Source organism: Chiloscyllium plagiosum, chromosome 14 (assembly GCF_004010195.1).
Source record: "Chiloscyllium plagiosum isolate BGI_BamShark_2017 chromosome 14, ASM401019v2, whole genome shotgun sequence".
NCBI classification, from domain to species: Eukaryota; Metazoa; Chordata; class Chondrichthyes; order Orectolobiformes; family Hemiscylliidae; genus Chiloscyllium; species Chiloscyllium plagiosum.
In genome coordinates, this window is record NC_057723.1 from 26,218,132 (window position 1) to 26,239,907 (window position 21,776).

Consider the following 21,776-nt stretch of genomic DNA (forward strand, 5'->3'; position numbering starts at 1 on the left):
TTTTGTGTAGCTTGACCTAAGATAATTTTGGCCACAGTCTCTGGGAGGTGCTAATCTGTCTTAGTCTGTTGCTGTAGTCTATTAGTCTTGCCACTGCTGTTCATAGACATATTACTTAAGTTAAAACAGAAATTGCTGGCAAAACTCAGCACATCTTGCAGCGTTTGTGGGAAACAAAAATCAGAGCTAGCGTTTTGTGTCTGGTGACTCTGTATCCAAAATGGTGGGTTTGACCAGCAGTTTCTGTTTTTGCGTCAGATCCCCAGCATCTGCTGTTCCATGTTTTATATTATTTAGGTTAGCCTGGTATCTCTGAGGAAATACCAATGTCTCCTATCAAGTGCAATGTAATTGACCAGTTGTAACCCTAACATAAAGTTATTTTGGCTAGTAGATGGTAAAATCCTTCTTGTTACTCAAGTACATGTCTCCCCTGTCAAAGAATTGTCAGTGGTTAATAATTCACCACTTAATAATTGTAAGCCCATAGACCAGTGAACAAAAAGGATTGGTGTCAGCATATCCACCCAAAGGAGATGCTAACTGAACCAGGTGCAAGCTTTGGACACGTCTTATAACTTGGTGGTCATATGCTTCGAGCTGTTCCTTGTCGGAAGAAATCACCACGAGTGCATGAGGTTTGCAGAGCAGGTTGTGCCAACCAGCCCGGTCTAAGGTAGCCATCCGGGTCAGTACTGTCTCCAGGCTATAAGGAATGATCAATAATGTAAAAAGAAAGTCAGTGATCTTCTGTTCTGCCATACTACTCTCCTACACTGTATATCAATGCTGTGGTACCCACTTCCCACAAAGGCTCAGACACAAACATTCTTCCTATTGCTTGCAACATCTTCTTTCACCCACTCTCCCCTCAACTTCCAACACTCTTTTTTTCAGCCTCTTCATGCCTTTCGTACATCTCACCACCTTTGCCCCCACATGCACCACTACTGACAGCTATGCCATCAAATGTAATCTTCCCTCATTCCCCTGCTTTTTAGCAGTACATAGAAAGACAGCCCACAAAAGTGCAGGAAGAGCCTGTACGGGCGTAAGGGTGTGCAACATCTGTGTCTTAAACCAGTGAGGAGAGAACCTTGGCCCAAGCAGGAAAAGACCAGGATCTCTCCTGCAGAATGCCAAACTACACGTCTTGCCACATGGGGAAGTACCACTCTGAATGCCACTCCCATTGACTCTGTTGATAGTCTGAATCTTACTGCACCACTGCTAACACTGGCCATGATGTCTTCTCTCTCCTTTGATTTGCAAATTCCACTAGCCTCTCCAAAACCTCTGTGAGAAGCAGCCAGCTCCTCCAGGAGGAGCCCTCTGGATCTCTGAGGGATGTGAGTACAGAGGCCTCAGAGGAAGCATTACCGTAGCTGTCTCCTGCACCCACTAACCAGCTTGAAGTTGACACCTCATGGGAAACTGTAGACAAAGATATGGATATAGAGTGTGGATACACAATCTGGTCAGCATCTTGGAATGACAGCCCCACCACTGAACCAGGCACTCAGAAAACTGCTGGAGACCTGGCAATTGAGCTGTCCTGGTGGCATCAGCAACCAATGACTTCATTGAAATGCATAGGGGAAGAAGTGACAGAAAGGAGTGTGGCATTCAGTGGCCCTCAGTGCCCAGAAACTGCAATGGGGCAGTAAGTTATACAACTAATGTGTCCACACTCCAAAGCTACTGAAAATGTGCACATAAGTGCAATACATTTCCCCAGCCATTGGTCCTCAGGACTGAAGGATTGGTGGTGGGGAATATGGAACCTTGACGTCAAAACAAGTGCCCCATCCTCACAAGGAAACATGGCAGAGCCAGGAGGCACCCAGTCAAATGTGCAATCACACAAACAGGCCCTTCTATTCTTTCCACTCAGGACATTGCAGTGGTTTCTGGATCCATCAGCTCCACCCTACTTGGTGCCCTCAGACCCTTGGAAGTTCAAGCCGAGGACGATCATCTTGCCTCTGGCAAGAAAACCCTTGTCACGTCTATCCGATCTAGATAGACATGTCCCTGAGGTCAGCTCCTAAACCAAACCCTCAGGGCCTACAGGCTCACCAGTCAAGCTGACTCCTTCCATCCCCAGCTGTAGAAGCAGGGAGTTGAACCAAGACATTGTAGGTGGGACAGAAAGAAGAAACCTGTTGAGGATACATTGGTGGAATGAGTGAACATGGCTTGTACACTACTCTCTGTTTATGCATTAATGTTCCCATTGTTAACTTATATGTGGTTGCGAGTCTCTCTGTGTGAACAATAAATTCGTTATCACTCCATCGAACTGCACTTCATGGACTCAGATGAGGCTCCATGGATCAATTTGTTCAGAACATACTACACCATCTGGAAGCAGGAGAACAATGCATACACATGGCTAGGTCATGGTGACATCATTATCACTCTTTATTCAATAACCCAAATGTTTGTTTCCTCTCTACACAAGGTGTAGCTCTCAAAGCGTTGTCCAGCAGTGTCTGTGTCAGCAAGATGAAACATACAGAGAGAGCCAATGCTGTAGGTCAGCCAGGGAGTAGGAATTCTGCATGCATGTGTGTTCTATCTTTTGTAGGCCTGTAACCAAATTGCTTCTCTTTCAAAGCCCTGCCTTCACAGGTCAAGTCACTTACCCTGCCCACTTCAAGTGTAGTCACAGCTATTTTTGTTCCCATTGCACGCTTTTGACTTCCAGTTCCAAGGAAGGCAACAACAAGCACATCTCTTTCAGTAATTTCCAGCCTCAGCCTGAATGTGCTGGTGACCCCCTCAAACATTCACATTCTTTTTGCAGTAACCTGTTCTTTCATCCACATGCTTCACACACCTTCCAATCACCAAAGGTATTTCTATATGGGCCAATACCTACAGTTGTTCACCTTCAGCCCTTGATATTGTCACAAAGCTGGTTATTTTTTCTAAAAGCAGTTCCTTTTCTCAATGATATTGTGTCCTTGGTATTTATCAGAGGGGTCACAAAACAGTCCGGGCTCCGAATTGGCTGGGTTGGTACAGATATCAAAGGGTATTGGTAGACCTTTTTGTTCATATGTAAACAGATGAGACTTTAGGCCACAGCTTTCATGTTTTAGAAGTTTCCTACATAATGATCAGTGCTAACAGCTGAAATCTTGTTTGAGTCAGTTCAGCACCTAATCTCTCTCTCTCCTTCTGTCCTTCTAACTTTGACCAATAAGCCTCTGTTTCATTTTTATTGTGTTAAAGAGGTTTGTTTATTGGGACTGTTGTGTATTTTCGGAACAGCATAATCAAGTCTAGTTTGGATAGAGTGAGTTCTGTGGGTATTCTATATATTCTGTTCTTTGTCTTTCATTCTGTAATTTTGTGAATAATGTTTTGTCTGTTTTAAAACCTGATAGTCAACCTAGCTAACTTACTCTGGGTAATTTTCACTGTACACTTACCGAAACGAATAGCAAGGTTACGGTCTGGGCTGCCTGCTTATGAATGTTTTGAGTGGTCTGGCCTTGTCCATAACAATGTATTAAGGAACCATGCCTGCTGTTGCAATTTACTGGCTCCTCCTCCACCCCCACCTGAAGCCAGGGTGCTAGTCACCGTGGATGGACCTCTCTCCCACATTACACAGCTATTCTTTACCATACTTCTACTCCTTGCAAATTCTGCTCTCTCCTGCAGAATAGTACTACACCCTTGCCTAGAACTTCCAGTGTGTAGTCCCAAAGACTAAACTACTTAATCTCAATCCTGCAGCAATGTCTTGACTTGACTCTACCACCTCCTCAACCCTCAGGGCCTACACTCCATCGTGACACTGAGCACATTTAATGAATTTCATAACATTGGGGGTGTTCCAGCATTTACAAGTCACGTAATCTACATCAGTCCCTGTTGATTCACATATTGCAACTGTTTGGCAAGAGGGCTCCATGCCAGTTGTGAAAAACACAAAAGCTGAAGCAAGCTGATTTTTTAAAAATTCATTCGTGAGGCATGAGCATTGCTAGCTGGCTGGTATTTATTGACCATCCCTAGTTGCCCTTGAGATGGTGGAATGAGCTGCCTTCTTGATCCACTGCTCCATATGCTGAGATAGACTCCTCATCCAATTCTGCTGCACATCTCACCATAGCCCACATTGTGCAGATCTCCATGACATTCCACCCATTGTAACAGCCTCATAGAATATCTTCTAAAATGGGGTCATTCTATAAAGAATGTTTCAAATTATCAATATAATTCAAGAGTTTAAAATCTTACAAAATGAAAGCAGGGATTAGTCTCAAAGGCACAAGATATCTGCAGTGCTGCTTTGTTCTGTTTATAATTGCATGAATCAGTTGAGGAAGAAGCAGAAATAATACAAATCTCAGATTGCTGAAAAAGACAGAAAACCCATCAAGAAGATGGGTAAAATGGTGCCAATTCTTCAACTTAGTTCTTTGTATCAGGATCTTAAATTAATAGAGAAATAACAATTTAGATAGCTTTAAAGTCCTCAAAATATTGAAAGCAGTTTTAAATGCCTTATCATATGTTGAAATCTGAGAAAACAACACCTATTTCCCAATATGACATATAACACTAGAATTACAGGTCTCTTAGGAATGTTCACTAAAACTCAGCCAGAAGATCAATAACTCATCCAACTTGGTATGAATTCATAAATATTTGGTGGAAGGAAAAATATCTGCTTCAGGATGCTTCAGCTCCATCCTGCTTGGTTCCCTCAGAACCTTGGAAGTTCAAGCCGAGGAGGATCATCTTGCCTCTGGCAAGAAGACCCTTGTCACATCTATCCGATCTAGACGTGTCCCTGAGGTCAGCTCCTAAACCAAACCCTCAGGGCCTACAGGCTCACCAGTCAAGCTGACTCCTTCCATCCCCAGCTGTAGAAGCAGGGAGTTGAACCAAGACATTGTAGGTTGGACAGAAAGAAGAAATCTATTGAGGATACATTGGTGGAATGAGTGAACATGGCTTGCATACTACTCTCAGTTTATGCATTAATGTTCCCGATGTTAACTTATATGTGGTTTGGAGTCTCTCTGTGAAAATACGTTTTCACTCCGTCTAACCGCACTTCATGGCCACAGATGTGGCTCCATGAATCAATTTGTTCAGAACATACTACACCATCTGGAAGCAGGAGAACAATGCATACACATGACTAGGTCATGGTGACATCATTGTCACTCTTCGTTCAATAGCCCGAATGTTTGGTTCCTCTGTGCACAAGGTGTAGCTCTCAAAGAGTTGTTCGGCAGTGTCCGTGTCAGCGAGATGCAACATATAGACAGCCAATGCTGCAGGGCAGCCAGGGAGTAGGCATTCTGCATGCATGCGTGTTCTATCTTTTGTAGGCCTGTAACCAAATTGCTTCTCTTTCAAAGCCCTATCTTTCATATTCAGTGCAGCTCCTGCATCACAGGTCAAGTCACTTACCCTGCCCACTTCAAGTGTAGTCACAGCTATTTTTGTTCCCATTGTACACTTTTTGACTTCCAGCTCCATGGAAGGTAACAGCAAGCACATCTCTTTCAGTAATTTCCAGCCTCAGCCTGAATGTGCTGGTGACCCCCTCAAACATTCACATTCTTTTTGCAGTAACCTGTTCTTTCATCCCACATACTTCACACACCTTCAAATCACCAAAGGTATTTCTATATGGGCCGATACCTACAGTTGTTCACCTTCAGCCCTTGATATTGTCACAAAGCTGGTTATATTTTCTAAAAGCAGTTCCTTTTCTCAATGATATTGTGTCCGTGGTATTTATCAGAGGGGTCACAAAACAGTCCGGGTTCCGAATTGGCTGGGTTGGTACAGATATCAAAGGGTATTGGGAGGCCTTTTTGTTCATATGTAAACAGATGAGACTTTAGGCTACAGCTTTCATGTTTTAGAAGTAACCTGTAGAATGAAAGGTCAGTGGTCAGTGCTAACAGTTGAAGTCTTGTTTGAGTCAGTTCAGCAGTGGGCTGTTTGGAAACAAGCTGCTAATCTCTCTCGCCTTCTGTCCTTCTAACTTTGACCTGTTAGCCTGTGTTTCATTTTTACTGTGTTTAAGGGGCTTGTTTATTGGGACTGTTGTGTATTTTCGGAACAGCATAATTAAGTCTAGTTTGGATAGAATGAGTTCTGTGGGTATTCTACATTCTGTTCTTTGTGTTTCATTCTGTAATTTGTGAATAATGTTTTGTCTGTTTTAAAACCTGATAGTCAACCTAGCTAACTTACTCTGGGTAATTTTCACTGTACACTTACCGAAACGAATAGCAAGGTTACGGTCTGGGCTGCCTGCTTATGAATGTTTTGAGTGGTCTGGCCTTGTCCATAACAATGTATTATGGAACCATGCCTGCTGTTGCAATTTACTGGTTCCTCCTCCAACCCCACCTGAAGCCAGGGTGCTAGTCACCGTTGATGGACCTCTCTCCCACATTACACAGCTATTCTTTACCATATTTCTACTCCTTGCAAATTCTGCTCTCTCCTGCAGAATAGTACTACACCCTTGCCTAGAACTTTCAGTGCGTAGTCTCAAAGACTAAACTACTTAATCTCAGTCCTGCAGCAATGTCTTGTCTTGACTCTACCACCTCCTCATCACCACCCACCCCATTGTGACACTGACTACATTTGATGAATTTCACAACATTGGAGGTGTTCCAGCATTTACAAGTCACGTAATCTGCATCAGTCCCTGTTGATTCACATTTTGCCACTGTTTGGCAAGAGGGTTTCCATACCAGTTGTGAAAAACACAAAAAGCTGAAGCAAGATGATTTTTTAAAAATTCACTCGTGAGGCATGAGCATTGCTAGCTGGCTCGAATTTATTGACCCTCCCTAGTTGCCCTTGAGATGGTGGAATGAGCTGCCTTCTTGAACCACTGCTCCATATGCTGTAGGTAGACCCACATTGCTGAGATAGACTGCTTATCCAATTCTGCTGCACATCTCACCATAGCCCACATCATGCAGATTTTCATGACATTCCACCCATTGTAACAGCCTCATAAAAATCTTCTAAAATGGGGTCATTCTCTAAAGGATGCTTCAAATTATCAATATAATGCAAGAGTTTAAAATCTAACAAAGTGATCACAAGAATTAATCATTTTGTAGTTTAAATTAATTTTATTGTACAAAATGTAAGTCTCAAGGGCACAAGATATCTGCAGTGCTGCTTTGTTCTCGTTATAATTGCATATATCAGTTGAGGAAGAAGCAGAAATAAAGCAAATCTCAGATTGTTGAAAAAAGCAGGAAAACCCACCAAGAAGGTGGGTAAAATGGTGCCAATTCTTCAACTTAGTTCTTGTATCAGGATTTTAAATTAATATAGAAATAACAATCTAGCTAGCTTTTACTGCCCTCAAATTATTGAAAACAGTTTTAAATGCCTTATCATATGTTGAAATCTGAAAAAGCAAGCTCTATTTCCCGATGACATATGACAATAGAATTAAGGTCTCATAGGAATGTTCACTGAAATCCAGCCAGAAGATCAATAACCCATCCAACATGGGTTCATAAACACTAAGATTTGGTGGAAGGAAAAATAATGGGTTTTTTTAAATGCCTTTCATATTAAATGTTATGCCAACTGGACCATGTGGTTGTATAGTTGTCATCTGTAGACTAATATTCTTAACTACAGCCTCCTATCTGATTATATAGTACACTTACCTGAGTGTCCAACTTGAAATTCCTGAGTTGGCCATTGAGATAAATATCAGTTTGCCAAAATATAAGGTCCAGAAGATTTCTCTCCCCTGGGAACTGTTCTTTCTTATTGGCTTCTTTGCATGGGTAACTGTTTAATGTGTATTTTGCAAAAATAAACATTTCTTCCTCCTGCAGACATTCTGTAAGTGATATTCTGTAAGCCAGGCAACATAGTTAGAACATAGAACATAGAACAGTACAGCACAGAACAGGCCCTTCAGCCCACGATGTTGTACCGACCATTGATCCTCATGTAAGGTAAACCTAATGTATGAACCCTCAAATTTCTGTGACCATATGCATGTCCAGCAGTCTCTTAAATATCCACAATAACTTCGCTTCCACAACTACTGCTGGCTACGCATTCCATGCACTCTCAACTCTCTGCGTAAAGAACCCGCCTCTGACATCCCCTCTATACTTTCCGCCAAACAGCTTAAAACTATGACCCCTCGTGTTAACAATTTCTGCCCTGGGAAAAAGTTTCTGGCTTTCAACTCTGTCTATGCCTCCCATTATCTTGCCCACCTCAATTAGGTCCCCTCTCTTCCTTCTTTTTTCCAATGAAAAATGTCTGAGCTCAGTCAACCTCTCTTCGTAAGATAAGCCCTCCATTCCAGGCAGCACCCTGGTAAACCTCCTCTGATCTCTCTCCAAAGCATCCACATCTTTCCTATAATAGGGCGACCAGAACTGGACACAGCATTCCAAGTGCGGTCCAACCAAAGTTTTATAGAGCTGCAACAAGATCTTTCGGCTCTTAAACTCAATCCCCCTGTTAATGAAAGCCAAAACACCATATGCTTTCTTAACAACCCTGTCCACTGGGGTGGCAATTTTAAGGGATCTATGTACCTGCACACCAAGATCCTGCTGTTCCTCCACAATGCCAAGAATCCTGTCTTTAATCCTATACTCAACTTTCAAGTTCGACCTTCCAAAATGCATCACTTCGCATTTATCCAGGTTGAACTCCATTTGCCACCTCTCAGCCCATCTCTGCATCCTGTTAAGGTCACGCTGCAGCCTACAACAATCCTCTATACTGTCAACGACACCTCCAACCATTGAAGTTATAAATTGTTATTTTGCATCTGTATTTACGACAGAGACCAATTATGTAAATAAATAAATAAATATCGGGAATGAGGGTTGTGATATATTTGCAAAATTACAATTGAAAAAAGGCATTTGCATTGTATGTGGACCTAAATTTGAATAACCCTGAGGTCAAGATGTTATCCAAAGTTGCTATGGGAGACAAAAAGGGTGATTGTAAAGATCCTGATAATTTTTAAATCCTCTGTGGTTGTTGAAGAAGTGCCAGAGGGCTGGAGGACAGCTAGTATGATATTAATTTGCAATAGGGTAAGGATAAACAAGGGAATTATAGGGCAGTGAGATTAACATCAGTTGTAAAGAAACTTTCAGAAAAGATTCTGAGGGCAGAATTAATCTCCACTTGGACAGCCATGGGCTAATCAAAGATAAACAGTATGGCTTTGTAAGGGGGAGATCATTTCTAAATGACGTGATTGAGTTTTTCAAGGACATGACTCAGCTTGTCGACAAGGGTGGTGCAGCTGTAGTGATTTACATGGATTTCAGTAATGCTTTTGACAAGGTTTCAGAGGCGACTGATCAAGAAGGTAAGAGCCCATGGGATGCTGAGTAATTTGGCAAATTGGATCGAAAATTGACATGGTGGCAGGAGACAGAGTCATAAAGCCATAGAATCAAACAACATGGAAACAAACCCTTCAGTCCAACTTGTCTGCACTGCCCATGCATCCTACACTGGCCTAATCCCATTTGCCAATATACCCCTAAGCCATTCTTCTTATTATACCCCTTCAGATGCCTTTTAAATGTTGTACCTGCCTCCACCAGTTCCTCTGGAAGCTCATCCGAGACATGCACCACCCTCTCCATGAACAAGTTACCCTTGAGGTCTTTTTATTAAAATCTTTCCCCTTTCACCTTAAAGCTATGCCCTCTAGTTTAGGACTCCTCTACCCCAGGGAAAAAAAACCTTGACTTTTCATTTATTCCATTCCCCTCATGATTTTATAAACCTCTATCACCCCTCAGCCTCCAATACTTAAGGGAAAAAAGCCCCAGCCCATTCAGCCTCTCTGTATAACTCAAACCCTCCAATCCTAGCAACATCCTTGTAAATCTTTTCTATACCCCCTCAAGTTTAACAGAGAGTGATAGTCAAATGTTTTATTTGTGAGTTGAAGCCTGTGTTCAGGGGCGTACCACAGAGTTTGGCGCTGGGTCCTTTGCTGTTTGAGGTATACGTTAATAGCCTAGACATGAATGTAGTCAATTTGAACTTCAAGTATACAAATGATATGTAAATAGGGGGAATGATAAATAGCAAGAAGGAAAACATTGGCTCACAGGATGATATGCGTGGGCTTGTCAAATGGTGTGAACAATGAAAAATGGAATTTAATATAGAAAAGTATGAGGTGATACATTTTGGGAAGACTAACAAAACAAGGGAGTTCACAATGAATAGCAGGACTTTGGTAAGTAGAGAAGATCAGAGGGCTCTTAGTGTCCATGCCCATAAATCCTAAAGGCAAAAAAGATACATGGTTAAGAAAGCATATGGGACACTTGCCTTTATTTATTAAGACATTTAGTACATGAGCAGGGAGATTATGAAGAAGCTGTATAAGATATTAATTAGGCTATAGCTAGAGTACTGTGTGCAGTTTTGGATGCCATCCTATAGGAAGGATATGATTGCTTTGGAGAGGGTGCAGGGAGGATTCACTGTAGGCTGGAGCAATTCAGCTTTCAAGATAGATTTGATAGGCCAGGGTTGTTTTCCTTAACAGAGAGAATGTTGAGTGGGTACCTTGATTGAAGTCTGCAAAATTATGAGCTGCATAGATAACATAGATAGGAAGAAACTTTTCTCCATATTTGTAGGGTCAATAACCAAGATTTAAGGTAAGGGCAGAGGTTTAGATGGGATTTAAGGAAGAAATCTTTCATTGGAAGGGTAGTGGGTGTCTGGAATTCACTGTCTGAAGGTGTGATAGACATCAGAATCATTGCAACATTTTAGATAAACACTTGAAATACCATGGCGTATAATGCTACAGTTCAATTGCTGGAGGATCGAGGTAGATAAAAGCTCAATGACTGGTGCAGACATGATGGGCCTCTTTCTGTTCTGTAAAATTCAATGGGACGAATCTTCTAGAAGTACTGTGGGTTATGGCAAGATACGTGACAGAATTGGACAGGATGCCCAGCAAGACCTTTCTTGACGTTGTTAATGCTTCAAACTACTCATCTCATTAATATTCAACCTTCTATCGTACCAAAGTTATCAAACATATCAGGCATCAGGAAATCTCAAGAAGGAAACCAGAGTGTGCTGTTGGTGGTTTCAGCTCATGGTTTGCACCAAACGACCTCCAAGCTGAATACTGGGCTAGATCTCTGCAGCACCAGCTTGTGCCTCACCTACAGACATTAATATCCAACATCTGTCAACCCACCATGATCATCATAGTATGTCTGCAATGCACAGGCAGGCCATACACAAAGCACTGACTTGTACTGCAGGGCACATCAGTAATTAGCATTGAAAGGTTGCAGCAGAGATACTTTGTACTCACAGACAGCCATCCAGCTCACAGAATATAACATGCTATATCCCAGGGTATTTTGCTTGCTATCAAAGTGTTTACTTATTTTGTGCCAACCTGTGCACTTGCACCATCCATGCCATGCTATGCCACGCTTACTAACATATTGGTATTTCAGGCAGAGCCAAAGACTAGCACAGCTGCTACTTTGAGTGTCTGTTTAGCACAGACACACAGACAGGCTGCTGTCTTGGTGAGTGGGCAGCATGGTGATGAATGGCACAGTAAAAGGGGTAGGATGGTGGCTAGTGGTCAACATTGCTGCCTCACAGTGCCAGAGACCTGGGATTCTCATGCGATAGGATGCTGCCTGACCTGCTGTGCTTTTCCAGCAACACATTTTCAGCTCTGACCTCCAGCATCTGCAGCCTTCACTTTCTCTCAAAGATTTTAACCTACTGCGAATCCTCTTACAAGGATGCCTTCCTTGAAGAAGCTCTCTTCCTCCCTCTACAAGGATTTCAGTGAGTCCCTCTCTCACTGCACACCCCAGGTCATCTCCTCTGCACAGAAGCTCTTCAGCCACGTTCTACCTCCCTCCACCTATCGCATTTCCAAAGCCCCTCCCCCAAGTCCCTCCTCCCTACCTTTTATCTTAGCCTGCTGGACACACTTTCCTCATTCCTGAAGAAGGGCTTATGCCCGAAACATCGATTCTTCTGTTCCTTGGATGCTGCCTGACCTGCTGCGCTTTTCCAGCAACACATTTTCAGTTTTGTCAAAGATGGCATGGTTTCAAGGGATGCTAGTCTTTTGGCAGATAGCCGTTGAGGGACATATTTTTCTGGTAACAATGCATTGTAAAATGGGGCCAGAATTGAATGTGATGGAAGACGTAAGGGGGAGGTAGGATATTAATGCAATGAGATTGGTAAAATAGGGTGACAAATCTCACTAGGCCTCCCAAAGAGAAATGGCGTACACCTGCTTCCATTTCTTGTGTGTACATCTGCATTCTACATACCTCACGCACAGTGCCTCAATGCCATTAACAAAGAAAGACACATAGGACATGTATGTTTCAGCTCATAGCCCTACTGGCCTCTGGAGAATTTACATAATTCTGCATAGCGGAACTGCAAAATATCTCTCCTATAGTTTCTGTTAGTTATAAGATAAGTCGTAATACAAGAAGCAAAGAGTTAAGATACAAAGGAGAAAATAACCTGCCAATATCTACAAGGTTTTAAGATGATTGATCTCAAATGGGCCTTGTCTTGTCATGTTTATCCAGTTCACTGTAAATTCCTTCAAAATTCAAAGTTTATGTCTGTATTATGTAAATGAAGTGCATTCAAATGTAAAATGGGACATTTGCTTAGTTTTATGCCAATCTTTCAAAGAGTTTTCAGTGTTTTCTGCAGCTCATAGCCTCCTCATGACATCAATCTAGTTCAGTCTAGTTATCACGTGAACATAAGATCTGTATAGGAGCCAAAAGCCTCCTGACATATGTGTACAAGGATAGTTGCACAAGCTGTTGATAATAAACACATGAATTGAAATGGCCTATCTCTACTGATAAAATTGTATTTTTCTCATGGTTGCCTCCTCCTAAAGAGAAAACTGAGGAAATGGGTGTATGAAGATAAGAAACATTCTACATGAGTGTGCAATTTTTAAAAAAGTCTTTTTAAGGCAGAACATTTAATTTTAAGGGGATGTAGCCAGGGTGGAGCTGGTGGATTCAAGAGCCAGAAAGTGGATTTGGAAAGGGAACCTCATCTTGGCAAGTTTGGAGGGAACAACAAATTTCTAGGAAGATATCAGGAAGCTATTTAATATATGCAGAGGTCATTAGGTCTCACTTTCATCCTACATTTTGAGTTTTAACAGCCAGCACTCAAGTTCTCTGAATCATGCCAGAGTCTACAAGGTGAGAGCACAGTAGAAAGTAATTGAATACTAAATTTGCTGGGTAACTCTTATCAGCTATCTTGTAGCTACGTTGAAAGGCTTCTGTGCTTAGAACTCCTTCCATAGACCTGAAATCATTACTTTGCATGTCAAATTCAAAATGCGAGCATTATTTCTAAATGCCTTGGATTACACTCAATGACATCTCAATTTCTCTGCTGTTAGTCTTCACTGCATAACAGAAGAAATGTTCACAACAATAGTCTAAATGCCTGAGGATGAAAAGGAGGATCAGGAAGTGGAGTCGCATGCAGTCATGAAACCTGCAGCTGTTCAGCTGCCTGCCAGGGAAGCTTGCTATAGATATATCCGGGCATGTTTTATTTATTACATATGTGTTAAACCATTGCTGACTGGCTCTGTGATCTCCCTACCCTCAAAACACTCTTCAATTCAGTATTCAACCGGTCAGTCATGACACTCATACCCTTTGCTCTGCATTACAGCTGATCATAACATTTACTTTGAAGGTATTAACAAGGAGAATGGAGGGTGCAACAAACTAGAGCCCAGGAATCTGAGGAATTTCAGTTAAGTCTTTCATTCATTCCAATTAACTTCATCATGCAATTATCATTGACATAAGCACCCCAGCCATATAGTCTTTCTCAAATAATAAGTACTTCTAATGTTTCCTCCAGTATCTACCAACTCCTATGAATTCAGCAGAACTGCAGCAGGAAGATCATTCCCCTGAAACATACAAACATACAAAAACAGAAATTGCTTGGGAAACTTAACAAGTCTGGCAGCATCTGTGAAGAGAAAACAGAGTTAATGTTTCAAGTCCAGTGACCCTTCTTCAGAAAGTTCTAGGTGGTGGACTATGGTGAGGGAAAGTCTGCACAAAAACCAGAAAAGCACAGGAGAAAGACCACAGCAGAAAACATGGAAAGCAACAAAGAAATTAATCAGTCACAGTGGATAATATATTAAGATGAATTGGAAGTTGTTATAGGGAAGAAAAGAGCACTCAAAGTCCTCCAAGAGAAAGTATGCCAGGGAACGGGGTAAAGGATCCAAATAGCAGGAGCTTGGCCCAACTACTACTGTAGAAGGTCATGAGAACCAAGAGGTTTGTATATGTTTCGTGATTGTTACACTCAGTATCTTTGATGGTTACTATTTGTAGAATACTGTATTCAAAGCTATCCTAATAGCTCTACTTATCAAAGAAGCATACTGACGATGCATGGCACACATTGTGTCTGTGAGCTTCTTTCCATTTCAGTGAAGTGTAAAATGTATCTGCCCCTTACCACAATGTTAATAGCTCCTGTGCCACGAGATTGAATGGAGAATGGTTGAATACTTTTGATCTTAACCATGACTGACATAATTAGATTAGATTCCCTACAGTGTGGAAACAGGCCCTTTGGCCCAGCAAGTCCACACCAACCCTCCAAAGAGTAACCCACCCAGACCCATTTCCCTCTGACTAATGCAGCTAACACTCTGGGCAATTTAGCATGGCCAATTCACCTGACCTGCATATCTTTGGACTGTGGGAGAAAACCAGAGAACATGCAAACTCCACACAGAAAGTCACCCGAGGTTGGAATCAAACCTGGGACCCTGGTGCTGTGAGGCAGCAGTGCTAACCACTGATCCACCATGCCACCCCATGAATATGTGCATGTGCCATTGTACTTGAAATAGCTTATTGCCATTTAGAATGGCTTCACCATGTTAGAATTTGTCCTTGGCATCTGCAAAATCAGAGAGTCACTGTCTCCGTGGGCTTTTTACATCCTAAAGAATAATTCATCTTGCTCCTCAGTGTGGCCTAATGCTTAGGGACTTGCAGACACTTGGTCAGTTTTATCTTTTCTGTGCTGTAAAAGCAACCCCTACTGGTTTTTCTCTCAGCATCAAAAGAAGCTCCAGTGGTCAAAATTAGACAAGAATGGAACCTGTTTCAACAATACTTTGACTTCAAAACCCAGTTATTTACAGTCACATATAACAATCAATATAAGAGAAAATAAATCTCCAAAAATCCTGTACAAAGATACCTGTATTGTCGTGCAATTGCCACAACAAAGAGATACATTGATGGTGAAAAAAAAACTCTCTTCTCTGGAAATATTCAGAACTCCCCCGTGCACCATTAGCTAAGGAAACATTTCCACTAACAATAATGAGTTTAATATTAATGTTTAAAATGATCTCAGGAAACAAAACAAACCCTTCCTAATGACAGATCACTTGCAGATTAAAGACGATATTTTGGGGAAAAAAAGGGCTTAAATGTTAATGAGCAAATAAACCAATTTGTCAGCAGCTTGCCGATGATAGCGCTACACAGGAACGTCTCTTCTGAATCCTGGTCCAGAAGTCTGCATCCTTATCTAATGGTGCATTTCTAACGGAGGTAAAAACAATGACTGCAGATGCTGGAAACCAGATTCTGGATTAGTGGTGCTGGAAGAGCACAGCAGTTCAGGCAGCATCCGAGGAGCAGTAAAATCGACGTTTCAGGCAAAAGCCCTTCATCAGGAAACTGATGAGGGCTTTTGCCCGAATCATCGATTTTACTGCTCCTCAGATGCTGCCTGAACTGCTGTGCTCTTCCAGCACCACTAATCCATTTCTAATGGAGTTCTAGTCTGCAGGTAAAATGCTAGTCTGCAGGTAAAATGCCATCATTGTGGTGTTATATCACATGGAACTGGAGCCTAAATGTGTAGGGTTCCAAAAGATGTCCTCTCTTACCATCTTTCTACATAGCTATGTTTATAAAACCTAACAAAGTTCATTCACCTGAGAAGAGACCTCATCTTACCACAAATATCAATTACAGGCATGCAATTACAAAATCACTGAAAATAACTTTTAAGTCAGGTAATTTGACAAAATTCTTTTAAGGTGTTGTATTTATTCCTCATCTTGAAAGATGGCATGTTCATTACAGAATCTGAATTCATCTTCGCTAACATCTCAATTTATCACAGAGGAGAAGCACCTTAATGGCTGCTGTGTCTCCCTGGAAACATGGATGTCCATGAAAGGGGTGACAAGAAGAGCTAGCTATTTACTGTGAACTGAATAAAAACAATGAAAGAAAAATAAAACAAAAACAGAAATTGCTGGAAAACCTCAGCAGGTCTGGCAGCATCTGTGGAGAGAAATCAGAGTTAACATTTCAAGTCCAGTGACCCTTCCTCAGATCCTTCCAGCATCTGCAGTTTTTCAGTTTTTTCGAAAGGAAAGTAAAATACTTGTGTTTTTCCACTGCCTTTCTTCCCCATGATGGAAGCCTCTTGATCCATGTGCTAAAATAAAAAATGTTATTGCCCAGTGAAAGCATGAAGCATTATGTCTTGTGAAGGGTGATATAGCCCACACTGAATCACTGCAAGGTAGAGATGAATGATAACATGACACTTGATTTATACCATAATTAATATCTGAATGATTCTCAAGTATAGTTTTTGACCTGACCTCAATTTTAGCTTCATATAAATTCTGCTCACATCTCCAGCAAGACAGAAACGATCTATATCTCTTAAATTAAAATATCCATGTATGACATTTTGAGAAATCAATGTAGATTGTAACACAGCAGCAAGCTATTCAAGATCATTCAAAATGTGGCATTTTCAACTTTAAATAAATAAGTTTTATATTGAGGAAGTTATATTTAATCATTAAAATGAGTGCAGAAAATATTTAATTTCATAACGATAGCTCAAACTATAAGGTACTGAAACAAGATTTTTTTGCACTTATCATATCATAATAACCAAATTCTGATCATGGTTGCAAGGTATCTTGTACAGAATATAAAATTTAAAACCAGAAACAAATAAAGTGCTGATAATCAGTAAATTAGTCACAAATTGAATAATTCTGACAGATTGGTCCACTGTAGGATATGAATGAGTATTTATTTCAAGGTTTGACAGCTCCGTGAAAAATGTAAGTATGCAAGATAAATGTGAGATTGCTGGGAGGGTAAGGTTCCAGGTTCCAGGTGGATAAGCGATTCAGTGCCAAAGAGAGGGCTAGGTTGATTGGGAATAGTTGCCAGGTCAGTAAGCTGCTGGGTGGGTAGGGAAAGGGTATCGGGTAAGTAGAATTTCAGGTGAGTTTGCGTGCTAAGTGGGTAGAAAGAAGGGTGCTAGAAGTGTAGGGTGTCAGGTAAATAGGTTGCCAGAGCAAATGGTGGCAACTGGGTCACGTTCATCTTCTGAGGAAGAGTCATCAGACTCGAAACATTAACTCTGCTTTCTTCCCGCCAGACCTGCTGACTTTCAGGAGAAATTTCTGTTTTGGTTTCAGTTTAAAGATGAATTGTTTAAATGAGGTCAGAACAAAAGGAAATATTGCCTCTGGAAGAGGCACAGGGTGTGTTGGCAGGAGATGTTCAGGTCCGATGGCACAGGAAAAGGGGTCAGCTTTGGCAACAGAGGGCAGGGTGTTGACTTCACTGTGGGGATAGAGGGCCCTGGGTGGCTGCTGGATTTGTTGGTGGGTTGAGTGGGACAGGGGAGATGTTAAATCTGGCAGAAGGGTAGAGGTCTCGGGTCTTGGTATGGTGAGGTGCAGAAATGATGTTGGGTCCACTATTGATGGAAGGTATGATTCAGTCTGGTGGAGGGTGGATGTTTATAAACTGGTGTTTCAGTCTACACACGATTGGATAGACATTTGGAAGACATTTACAAAACAGGACTTTGCTCTCAACAGTCAATTCAGGGAAACCTGGAAACAAACTGAATATCCCAATTGGAAGAAAATCGGAAATATCAAATAGTATCAGAAATGTTTCCACTTAACCAAGAAAAACAAAAGACATTACATCCGTGAGGTTGATTTGAGTTGCCATTTGTCGTAGACATCTGAGATTCCATACATCCATTCTCTAAAGAAAATTCACTCTTCCTTCTTCCTGACAACTGTTTGAGACTGTGCCAGATCATTTGGTATTCCATTTAATCCTGAGGTGAATTTCCCACCAAATACCTATTCCTTATCCATTAGCCATGTCAGCTCCTGCCTCAGTATATCCACCGATGAGACTCTTTATCTGTACATTTACATCCACAACCTTTCTTGGGCAAAAACACTGGAATTCCACCCCCTGAAAATATACCTGTTCGACCAAGTTTTGTATCATTTATTCTCAAATGTCCTATTTGGCTCCGTGCCAATGTTATTTGAAATATTTATATATAAATATGTGCTCATAAGCATAGCGGATGGTTATGATAACGGGATTGTTTGCATATCTCCGGCAGCCAAGGTCCAAGCGACAGGCATTCTACCTGAGTTTGTTCAGATATGTTATGACCACCTACTGGTGCAGGTGTCCCAGCCCAGAGGTATGGACTTTACCACTGCAGTAGAAGAGTCGATGCATCCAAGGCATGTGTGTGACGTTATCAACGCTTAATGGAACGAAGTCTTGTTACCTGTATGTGAACAGAATTTTCATTTTGTGGTTCCAATTGAAAAGAATAAGAAGGTAGATGTTATCAAAAGAATCGGCTTTAAGAGTGCAAGGGTAGTGCCGGATAAAGATTGGACAACTTTAAAGCGATCTAGAATTATTTAGATTTTGAAATGATGCAGTTCTGCAAACTTGTGTCTGCCCTCCAACGGCCAAATCGCTGCAGTTTAACAGAAGAGAGTTACTGCCCGTTCTCCCACAGTCACTAACATGCGGGATTACGATGAAATCACCGCTTTTCTCGGAGAATGGGGACCTTACCAGATCCTCACCTTCTTCCTTTTGAGCCTCAGTGTCTTTCCCAATGGCTTCGGTGGAATGTCCATAGTTTTTGTCGGGGATATTCCTGAACACCGCTGTTTAATTCCCGGGCACCTCAACCTCAGTGAAGCGTGGATGAACCGCACGATCCCTCTGGAACAAGACAGGGACAAACTCCAGTACAGCAAATGTAGACGGTACCGGTTGGATGTGATCAAGAACCTCTCGGAGATATTCCCTGACCCGGATTCCGTCAATATTTCTGAGGTGGGACAGGAGCCCTGTTTGGATGGATGGGTGTACAGTAAGGAGCAGTACATCTCCACCATCGTCAGCGAGGTAAGCGGCTGGAGCAACCACAGTGTTTGTGATTGTGACAGGGAGGAGTTTGTGAAGGTAAATATTTCCAAAAACCATAGAAGCTGTCTTTGTTTTCAAACATGGCCAAGAGATCATAATTCTTTATTTTGACTGGCCTTGGGGACAGACTAATTTTATTGTTTTACCTTGATGTTTTCCCGTCTTTATACATTGGAAATTTGCACCGAAAACCTGGTTTTAACTTTATTCCCGCGTCAACCTTTCTCCAGTTCGAAAACAAATTCCTAATTTATCTAATGTTCCATCGCCAACTTAATTCATTTGACACAATCAGATATTCTACAAGAAAAGGTCATCCCCTCAAACTTAGGAGACAGCCTGTTAGAAGTCAGTTCAGAGCAAACTGTTTGAGAGTTGTGCACGGTATAAGTTAGGGGAGAAGCTGTGAAGGAAGCTGATCACCAGTATTGTAGTTTTAAAAGATAATTGGATATAGATTTTTTTTCGGAAAGCTAGCTTCAACAAAAAAGGACACTGGAACCCTGTGTATAGGGTGGTAGGGTGGCTCAGTGGTTAGTACTACTGCCTCACAGCGCCAGGGACACGGGTTCGATTGCAGCCTTGGGTGACTTGTGTTGAGTTAGCAGTTGGGTAAAAACAATGACTGCAGATGCTGGAAACCAGATTCTGGATCAGTGGTGCTGGAAGAGCACAGCAGTTCAGGCAGCATTCGAAATGGGACAGGCTTTCAACAGATCTAGCAACTCAAGACTGGGCATTGACGAGGCACTTTGGACCATCAACTGCTACAGAATTGTACTCCAGCACAATCATGGCCCTGCATAGTCCCCAATCAGCCATTACCATCAAGCCAGGAGATCAACCCTGGTTCAACGGAGAGTGCAGGAGGCCATACCAGGAGTAGAACCAGGCATACCTGAAAATGGTGAATCTACCAAACAGTTTAATGTGAAAAAGGATAAACAGCAAATGATAGACAGAGGCTAAGTGATCCCAAAGCCACTGGATCAGATCTAAGCGCTCTCAGTCCTCATGAAAGATAGTGGATCATTAAATAACTCACTGGCGTGAAGTTTCCAAAAATATCCCTACACTTAATGACAGAAGAACCCAAGAAGAGGCTGAAAGATTTGCATCAATCTTCAGCCAGACGTGCCGAGTGGATGATTCATCTTAGCCTCCTCCTGTGGTCCCCAGCATTACAGATACCAGTCTTCAAACAATTTAATTCACTTCGCATGATATCAAGAAATGATGCATTTACACTTAGCATTGTTATGGAAAGGCTGCCTACATCATCAAAAACCCCTCCCACCTCAGTTATACTTTTTTCCAGTTTCTTCCATCAGGCAGAAATTACAGAAGTTTAAACACACATGCCAGCAGATTCAAGAACAGCTTCTTCCCTGCTATTAGATTGATGAATGGACCTCTCTAACTTCAAATAATGTTGACCTTGGGAAAGCTGATCTTGCTTTGTACACCTTCTGTTCAGTTGTAACCTTGTGTGCCTCACTCTGTCTAAGCACCCTATGATCTGTATGCCCTTGTTTGCTATGATATGCCTGTACAAAACAAAACCTTTCACTGTACTTAGGTACCATACATACCCGAGCAATAGTCAAACCCATGTAAAGGTCAACCCTCAAATTTTGACCAAATAACTTGGAATTTTCCATATATAAAAGTCCCACTCCAGTTTTCCAGTCTGCCAGTTGTTCCACTCCACTCCCAGTCTTCCAATCCGCTGCCTGGTGGGTGCCACGCCGGGTTTTCATTCTTTGGTTTTAACTTCTTTATTCCTTTAGAAATCAGTTGGGCTTCTGCTAATGATATTGTATGAATTTTGACAGGCATGAATTTCAGCCCCTCAAAAGTAATATCCATGTAATGGTTGACCCCATAAATTTAAACTTAAAAGTAATGAAAACATTTGACTATTACTTGAGTATATATGGTACATGTGCCTGTACTTAAATCAAATCCAATCAAATGGAGGCACTGGGTCCTGCAAAAGCAATAGGCCGGACAACATTCTGGCAATTGTACTGAAAACATGTGTTCCAGAACTTGCCGATCCCGTATCTAAGCTCTTCTAGTATGGGTTACAACACTGGCATCTACTAGACAATGTGGAAAGTTAGAGCTGAAAATGTGTTGCTGGAAAAGCGCAGCAGGTCAGGCAGCATCCAAGGAACAGGAGAATCGACGTTTCGGGCTTAAGCCCTTCTTCAGGAATGAGGCAAGTGTGTCCAGCAGGCTAAGAGAAAAGGTAGGGAGGAGGGACTTGGGGGAGGGGCTTTGGAAATGCGATAGGTGGAGAGAGGTCAAGGTGAGGGTGATAGGCCGGAGTGGGGTGGGGGCGGAGAGGTCAGGAAGATGATTGCAGGTTAGGAA

The 21,776-nt window shown here is 41.9% G+C and overlaps 1 protein-coding gene across 8 annotated transcripts in view; it reads left to right on the top strand.

Moving 5' to 3' along the window:
* Nucleotides 1-13,028: 13,028 nt before the first annotated feature.
* The window catches only part of LOC122556571 (solute carrier family 22 member 5-like), a 121,655-nt gene continuing 112,907 nt past the window's right edge, over nucleotides 13,029-21,776 (top strand). For 2 of the 8 annotated variants that reach the window (XR_006313571.1, XM_043703385.1), the window contains exons 1-3: nucleotides 13,029-13,280; nucleotides 13,768-14,396; nucleotides 18,565-19,433. Coding sequence is in view for 7 of the 8 variants with exons in the window: in XM_043703385.1 (XP_043559320.1) it covers nucleotides 18,987-19,433 (447 nt within the window). In the remaining variant the exon portion in view is untranslated. The remainder of the gene's footprint in view (nucleotides 13,281-13,767; nucleotides 14,397-18,564; nucleotides 19,434-21,776) is intronic. The other 6 variants (XM_043703386.1, XM_043703387.1, XM_043703388.1 and 3 more) reach the window with 6 other exon arrangements.